At 42.7% G+C, this 21,788-nt stretch overlaps 2 protein-coding genes and 1 long non-coding RNA gene across 3 annotated transcripts; all 3 read left to right on the plus strand.

The window, feature by feature from the left end:
• Positions 1-1,721: 1,721 nt before the first annotated feature.
• irgq2 (immunity-related GTPase family, q2) lies at positions 1,722-2,855 on the plus strand (the record flags this gene model as incomplete). The annotated part of the gene is made up of 1 exon (XM_079561565.1): positions 1,722-2,855. The coding sequence occupies one exon, from the start codon at positions 1,722-1,724 to the stop codon at positions 2,853-2,855; it is 1,134 nt and encodes a 377-aa protein (XP_079417691.1).
• A 2,323-nt stretch (positions 2,856-5,178) lies between these two features.
• Positions 5,179-9,000, plus strand: LOC306966446. Its single transcript, XR_013793106.1, has 4 exons — positions 5,179-5,271; positions 5,465-5,574; positions 8,403-8,819; positions 8,886-9,000. It is a non-coding gene; the product is annotated as an uncharacterized lncRNA (long non-coding RNA).
• A 1,903-nt stretch (positions 9,001-10,903) lies between these two features.
• Positions 10,904-19,784, plus strand: LOC306966752 (B-cell receptor CD22; the record flags this gene model as incomplete). The annotated part of the gene is made up of 12 exons (XM_079561566.1): positions 10,904-11,162; positions 13,327-13,596; positions 14,093-14,362; positions 14,478-14,747; positions 15,083-15,343; positions 15,825-15,897; positions 15,978-16,050; positions 16,560-16,651; positions 16,751-16,805; positions 19,147-19,226; positions 19,289-19,352; positions 19,437-19,784. Coding segments are annotated over 12 exons (1,968 nt in total), but the record flags the coding sequence as incomplete, so codon positions are not given.
• Positions 19,785-21,788: the final 2,004 nt, after the last annotated feature.

Raw genomic sequence — 21,788 nt, forward strand, 5'->3', positions numbered from 1 at the left:
AATAAACTAAAGCCCCGGGATCTCGCTAATGGTCGGTGCCTTTGTGGCTCTTCACAGGATCAAGGTTGAAAATTTCGGCTCTTGGTCTCTGACTAGTTAGCCACCCCTGTAGTAGTGTATTTGTAATTTTTACAAATACTTAGTGCAGAAAAAAAAAATACATTTGAAACTTGCAACTTCACAGCACCCAACAGATAGTGCTCTTCTTAACAGGAACTGAAAATAATGCAACTGCTATTGGGTAGTTTGAGAGAGAGAGAGAGAGAGAGAGAGAATTTTGAGTGATGCTATACATGTCAAAAAGTACAGCAAGACCGCAAGGAATAGGCCACCGTTTTTACATACTGAGACATGTTCTTACCTTAGCTTTGACGAATTCTTTAGGAACGGGTGAAGATCAGACAGGTCCTAAAGAACTCGTCAAAGCTATGGGAAGAACATGTCTCAGTATGTAAAAACGGGGGCCTATTCCTTTAAGACTAAAGATAAAGATGAACTGTGTCAGCTCGATGCATTGTGGTTCAAACAGCCAAAACCTACACCGTCGACCAAATGCTTAGGGTGACCAGATCTCCAAGTTTACCCATGGACAGTCCCAGTTTTGAGCCCTCTGTCCCGTGTCCCCAGTGGAGTTCTCCAAAACCATGGAGTTGTCCCATTTTTACACAATCGCTTTCCCAGTTGTTACGGTTTTGCGCCAGTACTACGACTAAAGCATTGTTTTTTTTTGTTTGATTGTTTTTTACTTGAAATGTAATGACATGGGTAAATAGCTAAAAGTCTGTCACCTCAATACGAGCGATCGCGATGTCGTCACATCCGTTGGCCGTGGTAGGCATTTTACATTTTCATATTTGATAAACATTTTATTAAAATCCTATAATCAGCAAAAACAATGTCCATAAACAGGGCATTGCTTCTCTTGCGCTGTAACAGATCCATCATTTTATAAAACCGAGTTAGAGGCCTGTATGCATCAGCTGCCTACCAAACATCCGGCGAAAATTGCGGAAGTAAACAATAACAGCGATCGCTCGTATGCTGACTTGTCCATTTAATTGACATTAGGCTTTTAGAAAAATGAAGTTTGACTATTCAACGTGGGTGGTAAAAAGTCACAATTTGGCTCCCCCCATCAAATGCTGTTCACTCATTTCGAAACATAGCAGTGCATACTAAGTCAACTCCCAGCTTGATTTGAACGCCCAATGACTAAAGATGAACCAAAGTACATCTTTAGTCATTGGGTCTTAATCCTTGGTGTCTTAATCTTCCATTAGTTTAGGAGAAGTCTGACCAACACCTTAGTTAGATTCTGATAAAACCCAACTTTTACCTTTTTGACGCATTGGCAAAAAAGATGATCAAAACCCCTCCTGACACTGATATAAAGTGCTGCTCTATTGTCATTTTTTAGTTAATTTAGACAATTATAGTTCATTTTCTATTTACTGTATGTAGCAACACCCAAACTGGTACAAATAAAGGAGAATTTGGCAAGCTTTTCCAAAGGGACTGTGACTTTAACATCTATACCTTAGCCTTGAGGAAGTTCTTTGGCTGAAACCAAAAAACAATACCACCATGATGAGAAATAATCGGTTAACCAAGTATTGTTTATCGCAATATGAGATCACTTTAACTCTTGACTCTTTCCACATGGGCATGCTACATTGCTCGTCCCAATCTTACCTTAATCAATATCTCTCTCCATTTCAGACATGGCCGACGTGCTCAAAAGCCTCAACCTCCTGGAGGTGCTCAAAGAGTCCATGGACACCAACAAACTTTCGGACGTCAAGGATGCGATTGAAGACCTTCTCATCAGCCGGATCAACGTTGGCGTGGTGGGCGACCGATGCCAGGAGAAGACTACGTTCCTCAACTCTTTGCGTGGCCTTGGTGTTGGCGACCAGGGGGCAGCCGTGCACCCTTCCACTGTTGCTCCTGAGGAAGTGGCGGGATACCCAGATCCGAAACACACAGATTTCCGCTTGTGGGACCTGCCTCCTATCCAGAACACCTCGCCCTTTGACCCTGAATCGTACATGGACAAGTACAAGTTTGCACGCTACAATGCGGTCTTCATGGCATTCACAGATAGCCTCCAAGTGAACAGTGTTAAGGTCTTTTTGGAAGCGCGTTCTCTTCAAAACAAAACGGTTTACTTTGTGCTTTTGGTGTCTGACAAGGTCAAGACTCTGGAAGAGAAACGAAAAGCAGGTTTGGAAGTACTAACCGCACAGGGCGTAGCCGTACCTAAGGTCTACGTTGTCAATCCGTCTTGCTTGGAGAAACTGGACTTCCCTGGACTTTTGGAAGACGTGTGCCTAGACTTACCCGAGATCCGTGCCCATGCGTTATTGCTCGCTCTACCGACATTGACTCAGACGCTTGTAACTCAGAAGAAGGAGGCATTTAAAGCTTTAGTCTGGGCCGCAGCGTCTCTCTCCGGCGGGATATCGACTCTCCCAGTTCCCTTCGTGGCCTCGATGGTGGACTCCAGCGTTGGCGTACGGATCCTCAGCAAAGCGCAGCTGTCTTTGTGCTTGGACAACGAATCCGTGGACAGACTTGCCAGATCGCGTGGAATCGACCCGGCGAGACTGAAAGCCCTGCGGACTTGCACCCTGTCACTGGAGGTCTCTAAAGGCGAGGTGAAAAAACGTCTCGCAGCAGCGGAAAAAGAGGTGTCCACGGTTTCGTCGCGGTTGGTGCAGATGGCCATGCCCAGGCAGGCGTGCTCTGCCAGCAAGTCTTTCGCCGCCATGCTCCAGGCCTTGAACGCAGCGCTTGACGACATGGCGGCTGATGCGGCGAAGATTGTGGAAGTAGTTCAGCAGGAGGGACGGTGAACTCTCTTGGGATGATTGTTTCAGCCAATAGAGAAGTGAAAAAATCACACAATTAAAACATAAAAGAGGGTTTGAAGGGAAGGGCAGACATTATACATTATATTTACTATATTATTTTAAACAGTTCAAGAATTTAAGTCGACACCATGAAGATTGCAGTTTTCCAGAAAGATATATAATCTTGGCCAGATGTCCCAACATTGATGGAGTCTGTTTCTTGACATACAGTATATGTATTTTTATCCAGAGTTGAAGTTGATGACATTCAGATAATCCACACAGGTTTTGCTCTTTCCAATACACCGCTCTGCTTCCAAAAGACCATTTTAAGGCACTCCCACATACAATGAAACAATGACCTCTTTTGACATAAAGGCAGGCACCTTAAATATACTATAATATAAGCTGCTCAAAAGACTTTAGAGTGTTATTCTGATAAAGATCAGACACTTTGTTTTATAACCACAATCTGCAACATGCATCCACCCTTCTAGGATGGGATTGGTTGTTTTATCATTGAGCCAAAGTGCAGAATTTATATGCCACAATAGCAAATAAACTGCCACAAAATGGTGACTTGGAAGTAATGCCAAACATCCTTAATGCTCAGCAAGAGACAGACAATGCTATTTTTGCCATGAGAGCCCAATCACAGTAAGACACATGCTCTTAAAGGGATATTTCAGGATTTTTTAAATAGGGCCTCATTTACAAGTTATCAAGAGTGTTATTGATTTCTGGAGATGTTTTTAAAATATTTTTATTCATGCAGTCCTTATATTTGAAGAGTTTAGTGGTGCTAGGCTAGTGCTAGGCTAGCGCATGTCTATGGTAACTGGTAGCCTGCATTAAAAACCTCTTCAAAATCATAGGGTCGTCCCCGAAACGTTGCCATATCTGATTTGTAGAAAGCTCCTTTGTGAATTCCACATGTAGTAATGCGGCCGCAGGTAAACCAACTACTGTAGATCCGGTAACCGAGCAGATCAATCCGCCGCTGCGTAGCGACAACCAGGAAGCTGATGCTGCTCAAATATAAGATTAAATGCAAAATGATCATATTAAAAAAAATATTCAGTCAACACAGACATTTATATGGGTAGTCTGGTGTTATAAGAGATTTGCCTCAGGTGCACTGTGCTTGGGTCAGACAGTTTTTAATGCAGGCTACTAGCTACGATAGACATGCGCTAGCCTAGCGCTAGCCTAGCACCACTTAACTCTTCAAATACAAGGACTGCATGAATAAAAAAAATATCTTCAGAAATCAACAACACTCTGGATAAGTAGGAAATGAGGCCCTATGTCAAAAATCCTGAAATATCCCTTTAAGCTACTTTTTAATTATTATTTTTTTTTACCAATAATAAGCATAAAGCTTGCATTAATTGTATGTCTATTGGGTGATATGTTGTGCAGTATGGCTTTAAATATGAAATTAGGTTGATGGATGGATTATTTTTGCCTTCAGTGTTCCCTAACCCCAACCCTCGCTTATCATCTATAAACAATGAGAAAATGATCCTGCACTAATCCTGGTGTATTATTGCAATGGTGAAACATTGTGTATGGTCATGGCAGACGTTCATGTTGACATTACAAGTTTGCATTGTGTTGGGGTGCTCAACAAAGGTCAGTGTTGAAGTTCAGGCTACGCAAGTCGTGTCTGTGCAGAAAAGAAAGCATGACTTGCCCATTTCAATTAAACTTTCTATTTTTAAACCGCTTTTTGTTTTGCTTTGCAGATTAACAATGATTGAAAACAACCCAACCCCCAAATACACAGTAAACACTTACACACTTACACAAATGAAAAGACGCCGCTTCTCGTCTCGTGAGTGAACTTTAGCAATGACCAGGAGGAGCACAGGGGCCACGAAGGTTCATAAGGTGAAAGCAGTTCTGAAAGATAAGAAGAACCAAGACCATTCATACATTTAAAACACTTTTTATGCAGAAAAAAACGGGTCACCTTCCAAACCACTGATTCTGAAACGTCTTACAGACCCAAAAAGTAAAGGGACATGCTGACCACTCATACAGCTGCTGGGTCATTACAAGGTATAATATATCAACTTTTTTTTCATCTAAAAAAAGTTGAATAATGTACCTTCAAACACCCATCAGCCCATCAAGGTCACTAATGTTTGACTGATAAAGGTAAAGTGCAGCTTGTGAAGCAGTGTTCCTATTCGTGTATTAGCCATTTTTTATCATTGTTTCTCGTCGCTTTCACATCGTGAAAAAGAGGAAGTGTTCCGGCCGTGAGAAGGAGCACATTGCACTTAGTAAAATCATGCTGTCCCCACTGTGCATGGGTGAACATGCAAATGCTGCGAGCCAGAAGCCATGTGTGAAAAGTTCCCTATTTTATTTTTAATTCAAGACTCCTCAGTTCACGGTATGGTAACTTACGGTAAGTCTGATATTGTTAAGTATTTTAAACATTATTAAGACAGAAGAAACAGAAGAAGAATTTTGTATTATTTGTTAAACTGTAACAGGAAATGCTACAGTAAATCGTTGAAATAGCCTTTTACGAAATCTAACACGGTGATTTGTCATGGAACAAAGTTTTTTGTTGTGATATAATTTCTGTTTACTTCTAGGTGACTTTTGGATCTTGAATGAAAAGTGAGTGAACAGATGAAGCTGGGCGCTGTGATGGGAATGGCCTGTCAGTCAATCAGCTGGCTCATTCTTCTGATCACAATTACAGGTATGCCAGCTATGTATGTATTAGTACTGAATGTATGAACAATGATTAGACCCTAATCCAAAAACTGAGATGTCTTAATTTAAAATTCAAACAATTTCTGAAATATAATGCATGAATGATGGAGATGAGAATGATTTAGATGCAACGTCGAGAGCCGCCTTTCAAGAACTTATTTTTTAATACTGAAAGTGTTATGGCAACACGTCATCATATTTGCACAGTATTAAGCATTTTTGAAGTATTTGCAAACACAAATTTTAGTGAGAAGAAAGGATTTCATCATTTCTAAGTGGGTGTGTTCAGACTTTTTCACTGGGATGGGGGGGCTTTCTTTTAAACCTACATGTATTATACAATGCCCTCATTCTACCATTCCTAAATTATGGTGTGGAACTTTTAACCATAAGCTTCCTGAATATATTAAAGAAAGGTTTAAACCCAGAGAGACCAGACCTTTCTAGGTAGCTCGCCAAAGACTTTCTACATCTCTACACGCCTGATAACTCAAAGTCATTTTCTGTTTGTTCTGAACACGCTGAACACAATCTGCAAACAGTTTGGTCAATTTTGTAAAGTATAAGGACTCAACTGGAGTCATTTTCTTTGAAATACTGGGTGAAATATTTTTAACCACGTTGGTTTTTGTTTACCAGCCTGAAAAAGAGGAAGCATTTTCAGTGCATTGACTGGCTCCAGAGCCTGTCAATCAAGCTCTGGAGCTCTGTGGAGCCTTTTTGCCCTTTTAAGGAACAGTCTGGGTAGGAGGAAACAGAGCGGCCATTAAGGTTCACACAGGACTTGGGAACCTTTTTTAATGAATGGGGCTGAATAGGTATTAATCTATCTTTAATTATTACATCTATGGAAGATACAGACTGAAATAAACCACCACCACCAAATTTACCTTATGCGCCAATTTCCCATATACTATAAGTTAGTGATAAAATTTAACTCAACTCTTTGCTGACCCCAAAATACTTCTCTCAGTGGGGAGGTGGAGTGATCTGGAGGTGGCCAATCAGAATCCAGAGTCCTGTCTCACCCCCCAAACTCCCCTTTCTAAAGCAAGTTCAAAGCTTTCCTCCTCAAATGTTAATCATTTAAAGGTCCTATATCATGCAAAATCGACTTTTTGGAGCTTTTAGCCATGTTGTTATGCTATTTCCTTATCAAAAACACCCCCAGAGTGGTTTGTGGCTTCATTCATGCAGCTCTCAGTAATCCCCCTGAATCCTGCTCTCTGAGCAGCTGCTCCTCCCTCTCCTGGTGAACGACTGAGTGTTCAGTTGTGTCGTAACAACGGAACGGAAGTGCTCAACGTTTGTAATGTAATGTCTTAATTCTTTGCTTACGGCCTGATTTTAATTTGTAAAACAGCGTTTTCATTATTTCGGTCGTAAGAGAGAAACAAAGAGTAAAAAATGAAAAAAATAAATAAATAAATAAAAAAAAAAAAGGATGTGCCCGAAGTGCTTCCACGTCAGCTGTGGCCAAAACTAACACACCCCTGAGCGTCTGAACAGATCAGTCATGTTTGCGCTGCAGCTGTGAAGATGGAGCTCGTTACCTACTCTGGACACACCTGTTCTTCATTCTTAACTAACGATCATGTCACGGACGGAGAAAAAGAAGCGCGTTTGGCTACGAGGACGAGGAGTTTATATTCAACCCTTTTCAGGAAGAGGCCACTCAGCTGTTTTTTTCTCCGGGATTCAGCGACTATCAGCCAAAATATTGTTTTTCTGTGACTGTCTCTGATGGATGTTTGGTGAACCTTCGCCAGAATCAAAGTGGATTAACTTTTATAACCAACGCGAGTCCCATAATGTAAACAGCGATGGAGCAGAGGGTGAGTCAATCCAAACGCGGGTTAGCTTGTGTGTTAGCATATTAGCATGTGTGTTAGCCATTTATGAAGCTGTGTTGCAGATGTCAACTCTGTATAACTGCATCGTGAAGTAACTTCACTTATTGTTGTTTATTTATATAACGGTAAAGTTGTATGTGCGGAGAGAGGGGGCGGAGTTAACTGAATCGAAGCGTTTTGTCTTCCGGGTTCGAAAAATACCTCCAGAAAACACTTATATTTATCACAAAAATGAGTGCTCCATAATGGTAGAGGTACAATATATCATATAAATGCCTATACTTAACTTTGGAATGGCTAAAATAGCATGATATAGCCCCTTTAAAACACCTCGACAGTGATAATAGCCTTTATTTCTCAGACGATCCATAAACAGATCCTATAAGAGCTCAAACACTTTCCCTAATTTGAACCATTCCAGGCTTGACAATCAATCAATCAATCAAATTTATAAAGCGCTTTTCATACCGAAAGGTATCACAAAGTGCTTTACAGATTACAACATTTAAAATAATGCGTCTGGGACAACCTCCCAAATATGTACATTTATATATTAGGATTAAATGAATAGATTAGTCAGTTAAAAGCTAAGCTAAAAAGGTGGGTCTTGAGCTGCTCTTAAAACTTGTGACTAACCGTCAAACAATTTCGGTGCTCAAACACACTAACACTATGAACGGTGAGTAAAACTGTGGAGGAGTTTCCAGATGATTTTGACATTACCAGATGCTTTCACCTTCAGAATCATTTTGTCACAGTTTCATTGCTCAAGGTCACGTTGCATCCATAGACTTTGTGTTATGATCTGTTGTTAAAATTCAAGCTTCAAAACAGAAGCAAATATTCAAGATTTGGAAAGTGAAACATTTTCATTTCAGGGAAGCTGCTTTCTTGAAGAGTATCTTGTGATAATACAGCATGAAGATTAAACTAAGTTTTTCTTCCTCCTCTTGTCCATCAGCTGGTCCCTGCTACTCCCACAGTGATGCAGTGATAGAGACCACCTCACTGAGAGCCTATGTGGGGACGTGTGTGGAGATCAAGTGTAAAGTCACTGGAGATTTACCTGATGAAGACGCTCTGTGGTTCTGGATCAAGGACGGGACATGGAATTACACTATTAAGGATTTCAGTGGCACCATCGTGTACAGTAACAAACCCACAGAACGTCCCGTCAGCTCACAGTTTGGAGGAAGAGTCACTTACACTGGATCAACACGATTATCAAACAGAGCCACATCCTCCAGAGGACCATCATGCAGTGTGTCTATCTGTGACCTGAGAGAACAGGACAGTGGAGAGTACTTTTTCAGATACATCGCTAAGGGTCGAGATTATAAGTGGAGTACAAACAACAAGGCTAAACTTACAGTTACAGGTAAGAACAATATTTTTGGTGGATCAACAAAGAAACATTAAAACCACATTCTTTTCCTGTTCACAGTAAACCCATGTCCGATCACTTTCAATAAACCAGACCCTGTACGAGAGAATCACAGCGTCAGACTCAGATGTTCTACTCCGAGAACATGTCCTTCATACCTGGACATTGAAAGCGTTCCTCCGTCTGGTTTGAGAACATATCAGTCTAGGGATAGCTATGAAGCTACATATTACGGCGCTACATGGAGGGATGATGGCAGAGAGTTCACCTGTCAAACACGAGGAAACAAGCACCCACAACTTGTTAAGAAGATCAATATCACTGTGTGGTGTAAGTACAGAACATTTTCAACAACGTTGTCACTTGAACAAAGGTGGAACTCAGGCTCCTGCAGTTCTAGTCATTTAGAGACAACTTTAATAACGGTTTTGTCTTTTAAGTAAGTCAGTCTTCATGTAAGTCTTCTGGCAAAACCTTTTTTTTTTTGGGACCTTTTCCACCAATGTTTTCAATCTTGCTTTCAATGTGTCGTTACTCAGAGAACCACATTAGTCACCAGGCCCACCTTAATGTACCCATAGGCCCCGGGGCTTATAGGGATATTTCAGGATTTTTGACATAGGGCCTCCTTTCCTAGTTTTCCAGGGTTTTTTTTTGTGTAATTCATGCAGTTGTTTTATTTCAAGAGTTGCGTGGCGCTAGGCTAGTGCATGTCTATGGTATCAGCTAGCCTGCATTAAAAACAGTCTGAGTCAAATGAGTCAAGTCAACGCCAGACTAACCATATAAATGTTTGTGACGATAGAATAATGTTTGGAATATAACTGACCTTGCATCACATGAATGATCGCATTTTCAGGGACTATTTTCTAGCAGATCACTCCGCCGCTGCGTAGCTTATACAACCACGAAGCTGATGCGGCTCAAATATAAGGTATTTTAAATGCAAAATGGTTCAAATTAACTTTGGAATGGCTAAAATAGCATGATATAGCCCCTTTAAAACACCTCGACAGTGATAATAGCCTTTATTTCTCAGACGATCCATAAACAGATCCTATAAGAGCTCAAACACTTTCCCTAATTTGAACCATTCCAGGCTTGACAATCAATCAATCAATCAAATTTATAAAGCGCTTTTCATACCGAAAGGTATGAAAAGGACACAGACATTTATATGGTTAGTCTGGCGTTACAAGTGATTTGCCTCAGGTGCACTGTGGAGCGGGTCAGACTGTTTTTAATGCAGTGTAGCTGATACCATAGAAATGCACTAGCCTTGCATTAGCCTAGCACCACGTAACTCTTCAAATACAAGGACTGCATGAATTACCAAAAAGATATCTTAAAATATCAGAAATTAGCAACACTCTGGATAAATAGGAAATGAGGCCCTATGTCAAAAATCCTGAAATATCCCTTTAAACACAATTTTAGGCCCCCACCCCCCCTCAGCGCAAACCCTAACGCTAACCTATAACCCTAACCCTAAATCCCACGAAAACCCTAACCCTGCTACTCCTACATGTATCTCTGGGCCAGGTCGGGCGGGCCTGCTCCAGGTACACACACAGGAGCGCAGCACAGTCAACACATACGGTCAGTCATGAAGTGATTGACATGACCTTTTTCTTTTAATTCTGATGACTGGTTGGCCCCTGGGCTCCAGCCCCTGTTAGCCCATTGGATAATGTGGCTCTGTTATTCACATATGAGAACTACTGCAATACAGGCCTATTGTGTCTTTGGTTTATACAGATTCTCCTCAAGACACAGCGGCTGAAATAAACTCTAATGATGTTAAAGAGGTTCAGTCTGTGTCTCTGAGCTGTTCAGCCAAAGGAAATCCCCCTCCCACATTTACCTGGTACAGATCCAGTCAGGGAAAGAACCCCACTCAACACAGTGGAGCTGTTTGGGAAATTAACTCAGCTCAGATTCAAGACAGTGAAGATTATGTGTGTCTGGCCCAAAACAGAGTTGGGACCCAAAGATCCAACTTTGTTCAAATATGTAAGATACTTAAACAATTTAGCTTTTTTCATTATTTGAATTGGCTCTGACACTGGCGTCTTGTTTCAGATGGACCTATTGTAGAAGTGAGAGCGTCAGCCCAGCCTCCATATACACAAGACCAAAGTCTGACTCTCACCTGTGAAGTGCTGCAGAGTAAACCCCCTCCACACACATTTACCTGGTTTAAACACCAGCAGAGACTGTCCTCGGAAAAGACGTTTTCTAAGACTCTCCAGCCTGAAGACAGTGGCTCTTACTCGTGCTCAGCTCAAAACACTGTGTCTACAGCTCGCTCTGGATCACTGCAGATACAGGTTCAGTGTGAGTTTCCAGGCGTCTTGTTCCTACTTGTATAAACCTTTCTTTGTTTTTATTTGGTTGACACCAGTGGCGTGCGGTGACTTTTTGAGTTAGGCAAACAGTGGCCTGGGACTTAAGGGGGGAGATCCACCCCCTAGGAAAATTTTTAAAATCATATTTTATTTACTGTATTCTGACGCATTTTAAGTGCACCGCGGGAAAATAAAAACAATATGCTGTTTAGATGATGCGATCATTATGCCCGACAATCAGTATAAAATACACTAGTTGTTAGTTGATATTTTAGTAAAGTGATGCAAAATAAATGAATAACTGTATTTATGGGTTATGGGCGCTATGACCAAAACACTCACTGATGCGTAGCCTACACAGATTCACTCACTCAGCAGCCTCGCCAACACTCACCTTTAGCGTCCTGGGGCCTCATTTATCAAACTGTGCGTGAGACTCTGACTTTGAAAGTGCGTGGGAAAGTAACGCAAAATTCTGAACGCAAAGTTTGTGCAAACCCTGCGTATGCGCCGGTACGCACGCCTGACCGCAATCTTTCCTTCGCTGATTCCACCTGGAGCAGAAAGCTGCGGACCTCACGCCACGCCCTCTGGACACGCCCTCTGCCCGCCTCCATTTGACCATAAAAGGCAAAGCAAAGTGACTTATGAATGAGATTTCCCTAAACATGAGGCGATAATGAGTGGGTTTTACCGAAGGCGACATGCAGAGAGGGAGGGGCAGAGAGGGAGGGGCAGAGAGGGAGGGGCAGAGAGGGAGGGGCTGAGAGGGAGGGGCAGAGAGGGAGGGGCTGAGAGGGAGGGGCAGAGAGGGAGGGGCAGAGAGGGTGTCTCCGGGTCAGTGTCTGGGTGGAGTGAGTGAGGAGAGGTCAGTGTCCGGTTGGAGTGAGTGAGGAGAGGTCAGTGTCCGGGTGGAGTGAGTGAGGAGAGGTCAGTGTCCGGGTGGAGTGAGTGAGGAGAGGTCAGTGTCCGGGTGGAGTGAGTGAGGAGAGGTCAGTGTCCGGGTGGAGTGAGTGAGGTGAGGTCAGAGTCCGGTTGGAGTGAGTGAGGAGAGGTCAGTGTCCGGGTGGAGTGAGTGAGGAGAGGTCAGTGTCCGGGTGGAGTGAGTGAGGAGAGGTCAGTGTCCGGGTGGAGTGAGTGAGGTGAGGTCAGAGTCCGGTTGGAGTGAGTGAGGAGAGGTCAGTGTCCGGGTGGTGTGAGTGAGGAGAGGTCAGTGTCCGGGTGGAGTGAGTGAGGAGAGGTCAGTGTCCGGGTGGAGTGAGTGAGGTGAGGTCAGAGTCCGGTTGGAGTGAGTGAGGAGAGGTCAGTGTCCGGGTGGAGTGAGTGAGGAGAGGTCAGAGTCCGGTTGGAGTGAGTGAGGAGAGGTCAGTGTCCGGGTGGAGTGAGTGAGGAGAGGTCAGTGTCCGGGTGGAGTGAGTGAGGAGAGGTCAGTGTCCGGGTGGAGTGAGTGAGGAGAGGTCAGTGTCCGGGTGGGTTTTATAGATCGGAAATAAACTTTGCGTTCAGAATTTTGCGTTACTTTCCCACGCACTTTCAAAGTCAGAGTCTCACGCACAGTTTGATAAATGAGGCCCCAGGACGCTAAAGGTGAGTGTTGGCGAGGCTGCTGAGTGAGTGGATTTGTGTAGGCTACGCATCAGTGAGTATTTTGGTCATAGCGCCCATAACCCATAAATATTCATTTATTATTCATTCATTTTGCATCATTTTACTAAAATATTAACTAATAACTAGTGTGTTTTATCCTGATTTTCGGGCATAATGATCGCATCATCTAAACAGCGCATTCTTTTTATTTTCCCACGGGTGCACTTAAAATGCGTCAGAATACAGTAAATAAAATATGATTTTACCCAGACACTGGATCCAAACGTTAGGGGCACTCGGATTTTGAATGAATGCCTCAAGAGATATGTGGTTGAGAACCAGTGTTCTACCTACTGACCCCCAGAGCCTCACACACCTGAGCATCTGTTTCATAGACTCTGCCTTTAGTCTCTTTGACTAAACACATGTGTTTTATTGTGAGACTGTTGGTAATGTCCATCCCTGAGAACATGTCTGTTTACTCTTCTCTGGACAAGAGTTTTACAACATGCAGTTATTTGAAAGTTTATGATATGAATGTATCATGATAATTGTATCTGTTGCAGACAAACCGAGGAACACCAGCATTGAAATTGTCGGTCAAACCAGAGAAGTAGCAGCTGGTCACTCTGTGGTTTTTCAATGTAACACTGACGCAAACCCTCCTCCTGGAACATACTACTGGAATCAAAACAATCAATATCGTCCCAGCACAAGAATAAACAGTCTGGAGCTGAGGAGTGTGGGAAGTGCAGACGAGGACTGTTACAGCTGCAGAGCAAGCAACGAGATCGGATCAGGAACTTACAGCACAGGCCTCTGTTTAAAAGTACTCTGTAAGTAACTGCAGGTCATCAGTCACTATGGTGTTATATACAAGTAGGAATGTGCAATATGATGATTATAGTTCATCTCTATTTGATTTCATATGATGTTCAATTATTAGTGAACCATTTGTTTTTAAAGCTTTTATATCAGGACTCTCTGATATATGAAAATGTAGAAAACCACAGAAAGGTTTTATGGAATTCATAAGACAGCACTGTGAGAAGAAGAGTCCTTATGTTCTTAGTGAACAGCTCCAGTTTAGAACAAATAAAATGAATCTTCAAACAGAGGCTTTTACAAGTTGAAGTCGAAGACTAGAAGAAGACATGAAACAGAAGGGCACTTTAGAAAGCTGATTTGACACACATAGGATAACTAGAATGAGTTTTTTGGCTTTTAGCCATCTTGAAACGTCATTTGTCAAACTTGTCAGTCCCATGTCAGTTGAACCTAAAGTTTGTGAAGTCTTTATTAATAAGTGATCATGTTGTTTCTTCTCCACAGATCCTCCCTCTAATCTGATTCTGTCCATGGACACAGAGGTGACTGAGGGTCAGAGTGTGTCCATCTCATGTAGCGTGGACAGTTCTCCTGCCGCCTCCCTGACCCTCAGCAGAACCTCACAGGGTTCTACAGAAGAGCTGAAGAAAACCACTGACCAAAACTCTCTGAGTTACTCTGTCACTGTGAGCTCAGCCCATTCAGGACAATACACCTGCTCCGCCCACAACAGAGTGGGGTCACAGAGCACGCAGAGGTCACTCAGGGTCAAGTGTGAGTCAAGTCATTTTTACACAGTTATTTCACAACATTAAGTCTTCAGGCACGTTTCATTTCAGTACAATATTTGAGATTTAAATGTCCAATGACTTAGTGCTTGTGTCTGCAGACGGGCCTAAGGAGGTGAGAGTCCAGGCTTATCCAGGGCTGACGGTTAAAGAGAACATGACTCTGACGTTACACTGCCGCTCTCAGAGCGATCCTCCTGTGAGCTCAGTCTCCTGGAGCAGAGTCACAGCGGGGCAGGAGCTCCATGTGCACACTGGGACCGTCTACACCGTGAAGTCTGTCAGTGTGAACGACAGCGGCCTCTACAGCTGCACTGCCCACAACCCCATCAGCCGAGGAACATCTGCACCAGCTGAGCTCAAAGTCACATGTGAGAGGGTTTTATACAGTATGAGTGATAGAGATTGTGAGTTGATTGATGCAACATAGATGGAGTTTTCAGGGATCTCCAACTTTCCAGAACGAGCTAATTTATTTGTTTTAACATTTGTGGATACTAATCTTTCCATTACTTCCATGTCTCTCGAGCTGTGTAAGAACTTACATTCATCATTCCATTATGAGGCAAATATCCAATTAATTTGGCCATTGGATTTGGCAGATACAAAACACGTTTGACATTTGAACATGTTTTCCTCAAATGGGCCATGTTGATGAAATATTTAAAAAGAATCTCTCATACCTTTCCTTTAATCTTGTGTCCAGTTGGTCCAAAGCAGGCGTTGGTGCTGAGAGCAGAGGAGGAGCAGGGCTCTGATGGCAGCAGGTCAGTGACTCTGAGCTGTAGTAGCCACAGCTTCCCCATCAGCCGTTACACCTGGTACAGGAGCTCAGAGGGACGAACCACCAAAGTGTCTGAGAACATCAACTACACTGTACCGTCCACACAGCCTGGAGTCTATTACTGCACCGCCAAGAACGAACTGGGCCAGAGCACATCGGAGCCCGTCAGCCTCTTTCAACCAGGTCAGGAGCCACAAACAAACCTTGGCCAAAGCAAAGATGATAAAAGCCCATTAATGTGAACTTTTGAACATTTTCAAATAATGAGGACCATGACTACTTCAAACACAAAATGCACAAATACAACTTCAAATTCTAAGATAAAATCCAACTGACCAAATGTACAATCAAACTGCAAGTGAAGGGACACATCAACATCAAGTACAACAAAAACACAAAAAAATGCCATAAATATTTTGTCAATGGCATGCCAATATTATATGTACCAATCACATAGTTACACTTCCTGTTATTATAAAAATAAGTGTGTGAGCTAACCTTTACCACAATGTAATATGTATGGAGACTTACTTCCCATGTCTATTTTTTTAGCTCAAACATTGCACTGAATAGCCTCCCTAACATTGGCCTAAAGTTAAATCTTACAGTTTTTAACGGTATATTTGACAACGACATTGAAAAGAGGTTGTTTCTGTTTCTGCAGGGAGCGTTGTGAAGTTCATTCTTCTCGCTCTTGTGCTGCTGATCATTATCTCCTGTGCCTTCCTTCTTTACAGGTATTTACACAAACAGTAACTCTTGTTTTAGTTCAGGTTCACCAACAAGTTATTTAACTGTCACTCATGTTCGTCTTTAGACTCAAACGTAAGAATTCAGCTAAGGAGGGACGCACAAACACGCCATGGTGGAGGAGTTCTTCAGGGATTGTGGTAATAACTTCTATTTCTATAACACACACCTTCTAACATTCATAAGTGATTGAGTAGTGGACGCAGCATTGTTTCCATTTTGACATTTGTATCATACTATTTAATCAAAGGGAAAGTAACTGGGTGGTTTTCCCTTGTGCTGATGTTCTTCCCTTTACTGCAAACTGCTCCAACGCATGCTGAAGCTTGTCTTAATGATCAGACTGGATGACTGAGATCTTGTGGTCCTCTAACCAGGTGCCTTTCGGTCCCTGACTTCACCTAAAGTGAATATCTCCATTGTGAGATCAAAAAAGGCTTACCTTATCGCATCATGTGAATAAACATTATGAACAGTGCTGGGGACAAAAAGCAGCCTTGGGGGACTCCAACAATGCTGTCGACCATGTGAACAAACCTCCTGATATGTTCATACCGGGACTTCATATGCAGTATTCATCCTAAAAGGGATGATAAAACACATAATGAAGCAGATTTGTTGTAGATTATTATGTTGCTTTTTCGTTCAGGGACGATGGAACAGCTCCAGGGACGGCCCAGGTGATGCCAGGGCAGAGGCGAGGCGAGATGTCCCAGAAGCACAGCGAAGAGCGGACCTGACGTAAGCCAAAACAAGGACGAACCATTCCCTAACCACCCCATGTTACACATGTTGTAGTATCAATGTTGAATGCTTTAAATTGTCTTTCTGTGTTGACAGGAATGGTGTATCAAGCGCCAACGCTCTTTACTCCACTGTGAACTTTCCCAAACAGGTAGTTCAGTTAAGTTTATTTGAGCTGTTTACATTCAGGTACATGCATAAGTGCAATATTTATAAGTCATGGGTTAAAGTCCTCCATCCCTCCGTCATTTTGACCAATTTGGGAAAAATGTCCGTCCCCCAGAAACGGTCAGAAATAAATCAATAAAAATAATGTTGAGATAGCGCATTCAGCGGCACGTCTGCGGTGAATGTATTGGACTACGGCTATCAGCCAATCAGAAGTGAGTTAGAGTATTGAGACGGGGGCATTAGCTCCTTCGAAGTGAAAGCGTTTACTTCAGTTAGCAACTTTTGAAGTGGTGTTCGCCGTGAGTCGCCTCCCACTCGGGGACATCGATGATGCAGAGGAAGAGGCCATGCGCTCGTGGTCAGGGCAGGGATGCAGGTGACACGCACAGATCCTTCTCCAAATGTATTGCTTGTTACAACAGTCTGGTTATACATGTTAAAATGCACTGAAGCACTTCTAAAGCGGTCGTCATTGAGCGCTTATGTTACTAGCTTATTATTGACCATTAAAGTGTGGCTACAGTACAGTCACCTGACGAAACCAAAAACTAACGAGACTTCCAAATACTCCAAATACTTCCAAATACTCATTTTATCACAAGCAGTGGGGGAGTAGTGTGTGTCTTTAGGCGTGTTTGGTATGTTTCACGTGACAAACATGTCCATGTAACTGTCTCCTGAGGTTCAGCCCACCTAAAGTACTGTGAAACTGCAGCTTCTGAAAGTTTGGAAAAGTCTTAACAATTTTTGATTTACTACAGCAGCCTGATATTAAAATAATACACATGTATTTTCTGTTGGTACAAACCCAACCCTTAGCAGGTCTTAGCAGGAATATGACTGACACAATCAATATGCCATCCCTTGACCAATGTGCTGCACTAATCAACATCACTGAATCTTAAAGCAGATTGCTGATTATATATCACAATCCAACGCTAAAATCCATACACTGAGCTAAGTAGCCACCATACTTTGATTTACATCTACATCCTAAAAATTGTCCCATCAAGTTGAAAACTGCAGTATGCAGTTGGTTGACACTGAAACCACAGAAGTTGTGTTTTAATTCAGGGACTCAAGTTAAGCAAAATCTACAAAAGCTTTTCACCATGTAATGTTTCTGCATCGAAATCTTACCTAGAGTCCATCATCCATCCATCCATCCATCCATTTCCTTCCACTTTATCCGGGGCGGGGTCACGAGTGCAGCAGTCTCAGCAGAGATGCCCAGACTGCCCAGGACACCAGCGTGTCCCGGGTCTTCCATGAGGCCTCCTACCAATAGGACGTGCCATGAACACCTCCCGCGGGAGGCGACCAGGAGGCATCCAAAACAGATGCCCTAGCCACCCCAGCTGGCTCCTTTCGACGTGAAGGAGCAGCGACTCTACTCCGAGCTCCTCCCGGGTAACTGAGCTCCTCACCCGATCTCGGAGGGTGTGCCCAGCCACCCTGCGAAGGAAACTCATTTTGGCCGCTTGTATTTGAGAGCTTGTCCTTTCGGTCACTACCCAAATCTCATGACCATAGGTGAGGGTGGGAACGTAAATCGATCGGTAAATCGAGAGCTTTGCCCCGACTCAGCTCCCTCTTCACCACGACAGACCGATACAGCGACCGCATCACTGCTGACGGCGCACCGATCCGTCTGTGGATCTCACGCTCCATCCGTCCCTCACTCGTGAACAAGACCCCGAGATACTTGAACTCCTCCACTTGAGGTAAGGACTCCCCACCGACCTGTAGAGGGGAAGCCACCTTTTTCCGGTGGAGAACCATGGCCTCGGATTTGGAGGTGCCGATCCTCATCCCGGCCACTACACACTCGGCTGCAAACCGCCCCAGAGCATGAAGGTCCTGGTTTGTTGAAGCCAACAGAACAGCATCGTCTGCAAACAGCAGAGATGAGATCCTGAAGTTCCCAAACCGGACACCCTCGGCCCCTGGCTGCGCCTAGAAATTCTGTCCATAAAGGTAATGAACAGAACCGGTGACAAAGGGCAGCCCTGGTGGAGACCAACACGCACCGGGAACAGGTCTGACTTACTGCCGGCAATGCGAACCAAGCTCCTGCTGCGTCATACAGGGAACGGAATTTGTTGCCTTGAAGATGAAGCATAAATGGTAAATGGCCTCAACTTCTATAGCGCTTTTCCACCTACATTAGGCACTCAAAGCGCTATACAGCAGATGTCCACTTTTCAAGTTGTTTGCTTTGCCACTAAAATCATGTTCAAACACAGCTTTTTGTAAGATTTGTCTTTTATTTTAACGACTACTAAATTATCGCCCCACTCAACCAGTTTGTGTCTTCTCAGGATCGGCCAGGCCCCAGCAGCCAAAACGGCACAGACGGTTCACTGTACTACGCCTCTCTGCACTTTGACAAGACCAAACAGTAAGTAACAGTAACATGAGTAAGAGTCCATTGAATATAATCACTAACCAGTCTGTCTATAGGAAGGTGCCCCCAAAACCAAGAGAGGATGACGTTGTCTATGCTGCGGTTAAGAAAAATGACCAGGTAGAAAACATGTATCCAATGTTGTTTGAATTAAACGTTCCAATCTCCTAAAATCACTATTATTGTGTTATTTTTGTCTCACAGGATACTGGAGATGTTTATGAGAATGTCGCTGAACTGCAAAAGCAGAAATATCCAAATTCTTCCGACAGCAGCGATGATGAGGTGGAAGTGAGTTACGCACAGGTGAACTTCAGGAGCAAAGTGCGGAGCAGAGACGGCACCGGGACGACAGCGGAAAAGGAGGATTATTCTGAGCTCAACTTCAGAAAGAACCTGTCATAAAAAGGAAGAGCTGAAATATTGAACTGGAAAAGTGTCTTTATTAAAGGGAGGGGTTTGTTTTGGAGCAGCAGGTCCTTAAAGGGACAGAGGTGATTTGCAGCAGGCGTTGGAACCAAGGAACCAATACAAACAACATTGAATGACCGGTTTAGTGGTAGCTTTGTTCAGCAGACGAAATATAAGATACTGAACTCAGCAGCAAATGCTATAAAACACCAGCTCTCAATAAGTAAATATGATCTCTCTTCTTCCTGTAACATGTGTGTTCAGCTATATGGCGCCAACACCTCCCCGTCTTCATACCAGCAGCAGAACTGACAGCCTCATCAGACTCTCAATCTTCTTCCCTTCAGCACCACTGTCATTTGAGGATTATGCTTTTTTTTTGTCTTCCTCATTTTTTATTTATGTTTTTCTGTGAGATGTGAGTCTATGTAATTAAAGTCATTGTGAAACATGTTGACAGTCTCTCGTGTGTGAATATACATTAATGACACTAATAAGGTGAAACGTAATGAAAACTTTGATCTGATTATGATGAGTGCAATGTAGTTTGACTTTGTGAAACACTAGAACGGGGTAGGCAACGTCAGGCCCGAGGGCCAAATCCGGCCCACCAGCAAGGAACCTCTGGCCCTCAAGAAGATTTGGACGAATATTTTTACATAAATCAGGGAGTGCTTAACATTTGTAGAGTTAAAATATAAAATGTAGGAAACTACCGTATTTTTCACACCATAGGGTGCAGATATAAGCCTTTAATTTTAACAGTGCGCCTTATATCCCGGTCCATCATTTAACTTCCTTCAGTGAAAGGCCTGAATATTGAACTGAGGACAGACTATTTTCTTATCATAAAAAGACGTATGGTTCAAAATCTGTGTGCATTTACAAGACAGAGCGATAAGTGGTAAGTTTGATTATGTATGTTTGTGTGTGTGTGTATATATATGTATGTGTGTATGTGTGTATGTGTGTGTGTTTATGTGTATGTATATATGTATATGTGTATGTGTGTATGTGTGTATGTGTGTATGTATGTATGTGTGTATGTGTGCTGTCTGGCAGAAATAAAATGTCTTTAAAAATAGAATACTAAAGTGATATGGATATGAAATGATCTATTTCAGACTGACTCATTTATGAGAAACGAAAGGTGTTTTAGGACTTTGAAGTTCTGCACTTCAAAGTCCATTGTTTTTAATGTATTTGTTATTGCACATGTTGATTGTGTTGTATGTCTGTGGATGTACTGTTTTTATCGGGTTCGTACTGACACTTCTTCTGCAACCTACTGCTTCCCTACTGGGATTAATAAAGTACACCTTAAAGGCCTATACTTGATTTTTTTGATTACAAACTCTGAAAAAGGAAGCCACTAAATGAAATTGAAATTAATAAAATCAGGTACAGTGCCTTTAATTTTAAGTTAGTAAGCGCAGGTGGGACTCAAACCCATAATCTCAGGATCAAATGTGTTCCTTTTCTGTTATTATAAAAGCCTCTTTAAAGAAGTACTAAGTAGCTCATGGCCCTAGAGAGGTGTCGTAGCAAGTTACAGTTTGTTACTAATAAATTGTCCGTGAGAGTAAATACTACGCTGACAGAAAAGACAAAGGGAGAGAGAGGGATATGGTACATCCAATTACACAATGGAGACATTTTTTTTGACTCAAACTTGGCTGTAAACACTGTTTAAGTGGCGCTAGCCCGCAGTTAGCTTTGCCCGTTAGCCTGTTAGCTTCTTCTTTGTGATTCCATTAGTGTGTATTGCGCCTCCGGGTTGAAGCAGGGAAAGTTGTGGTTTTCTGGCCAGAGACACCAGGGGGAGATAAAATAAAATCATCTTGTACTAGCCCCACATGGACTACGGAATGGATTCATTAAGGTAAACAAGTTACTTAAAGGCCCTATACCTGATTTTTGTATTGCCAATAATAAAAGGGGACGCCACTAAATTAAAACAGCAGTTGTGGTCCAAACTCATTCGTAACTTTCCTAATATCTTTGTAGCATCCAAATTCTTTACAGGGACAGGTTTATAGGCAAATTTCACAACTTGCAGGGTCACTTTTCAGTGTCACGTTCACAAAAATGCTACAAAAATATCCTGAAAGTTCATGAAATTTATACAGATAAATTCTAATTTGA

This window comes from Gobius niger, assembly GCF_951799975.1.
Source record: "Gobius niger genome assembly, chromosome: 8".
NCBI lineage: Eukaryota > Metazoa > Chordata > Actinopteri > Gobiiformes > Gobiidae > Gobius > Gobius niger.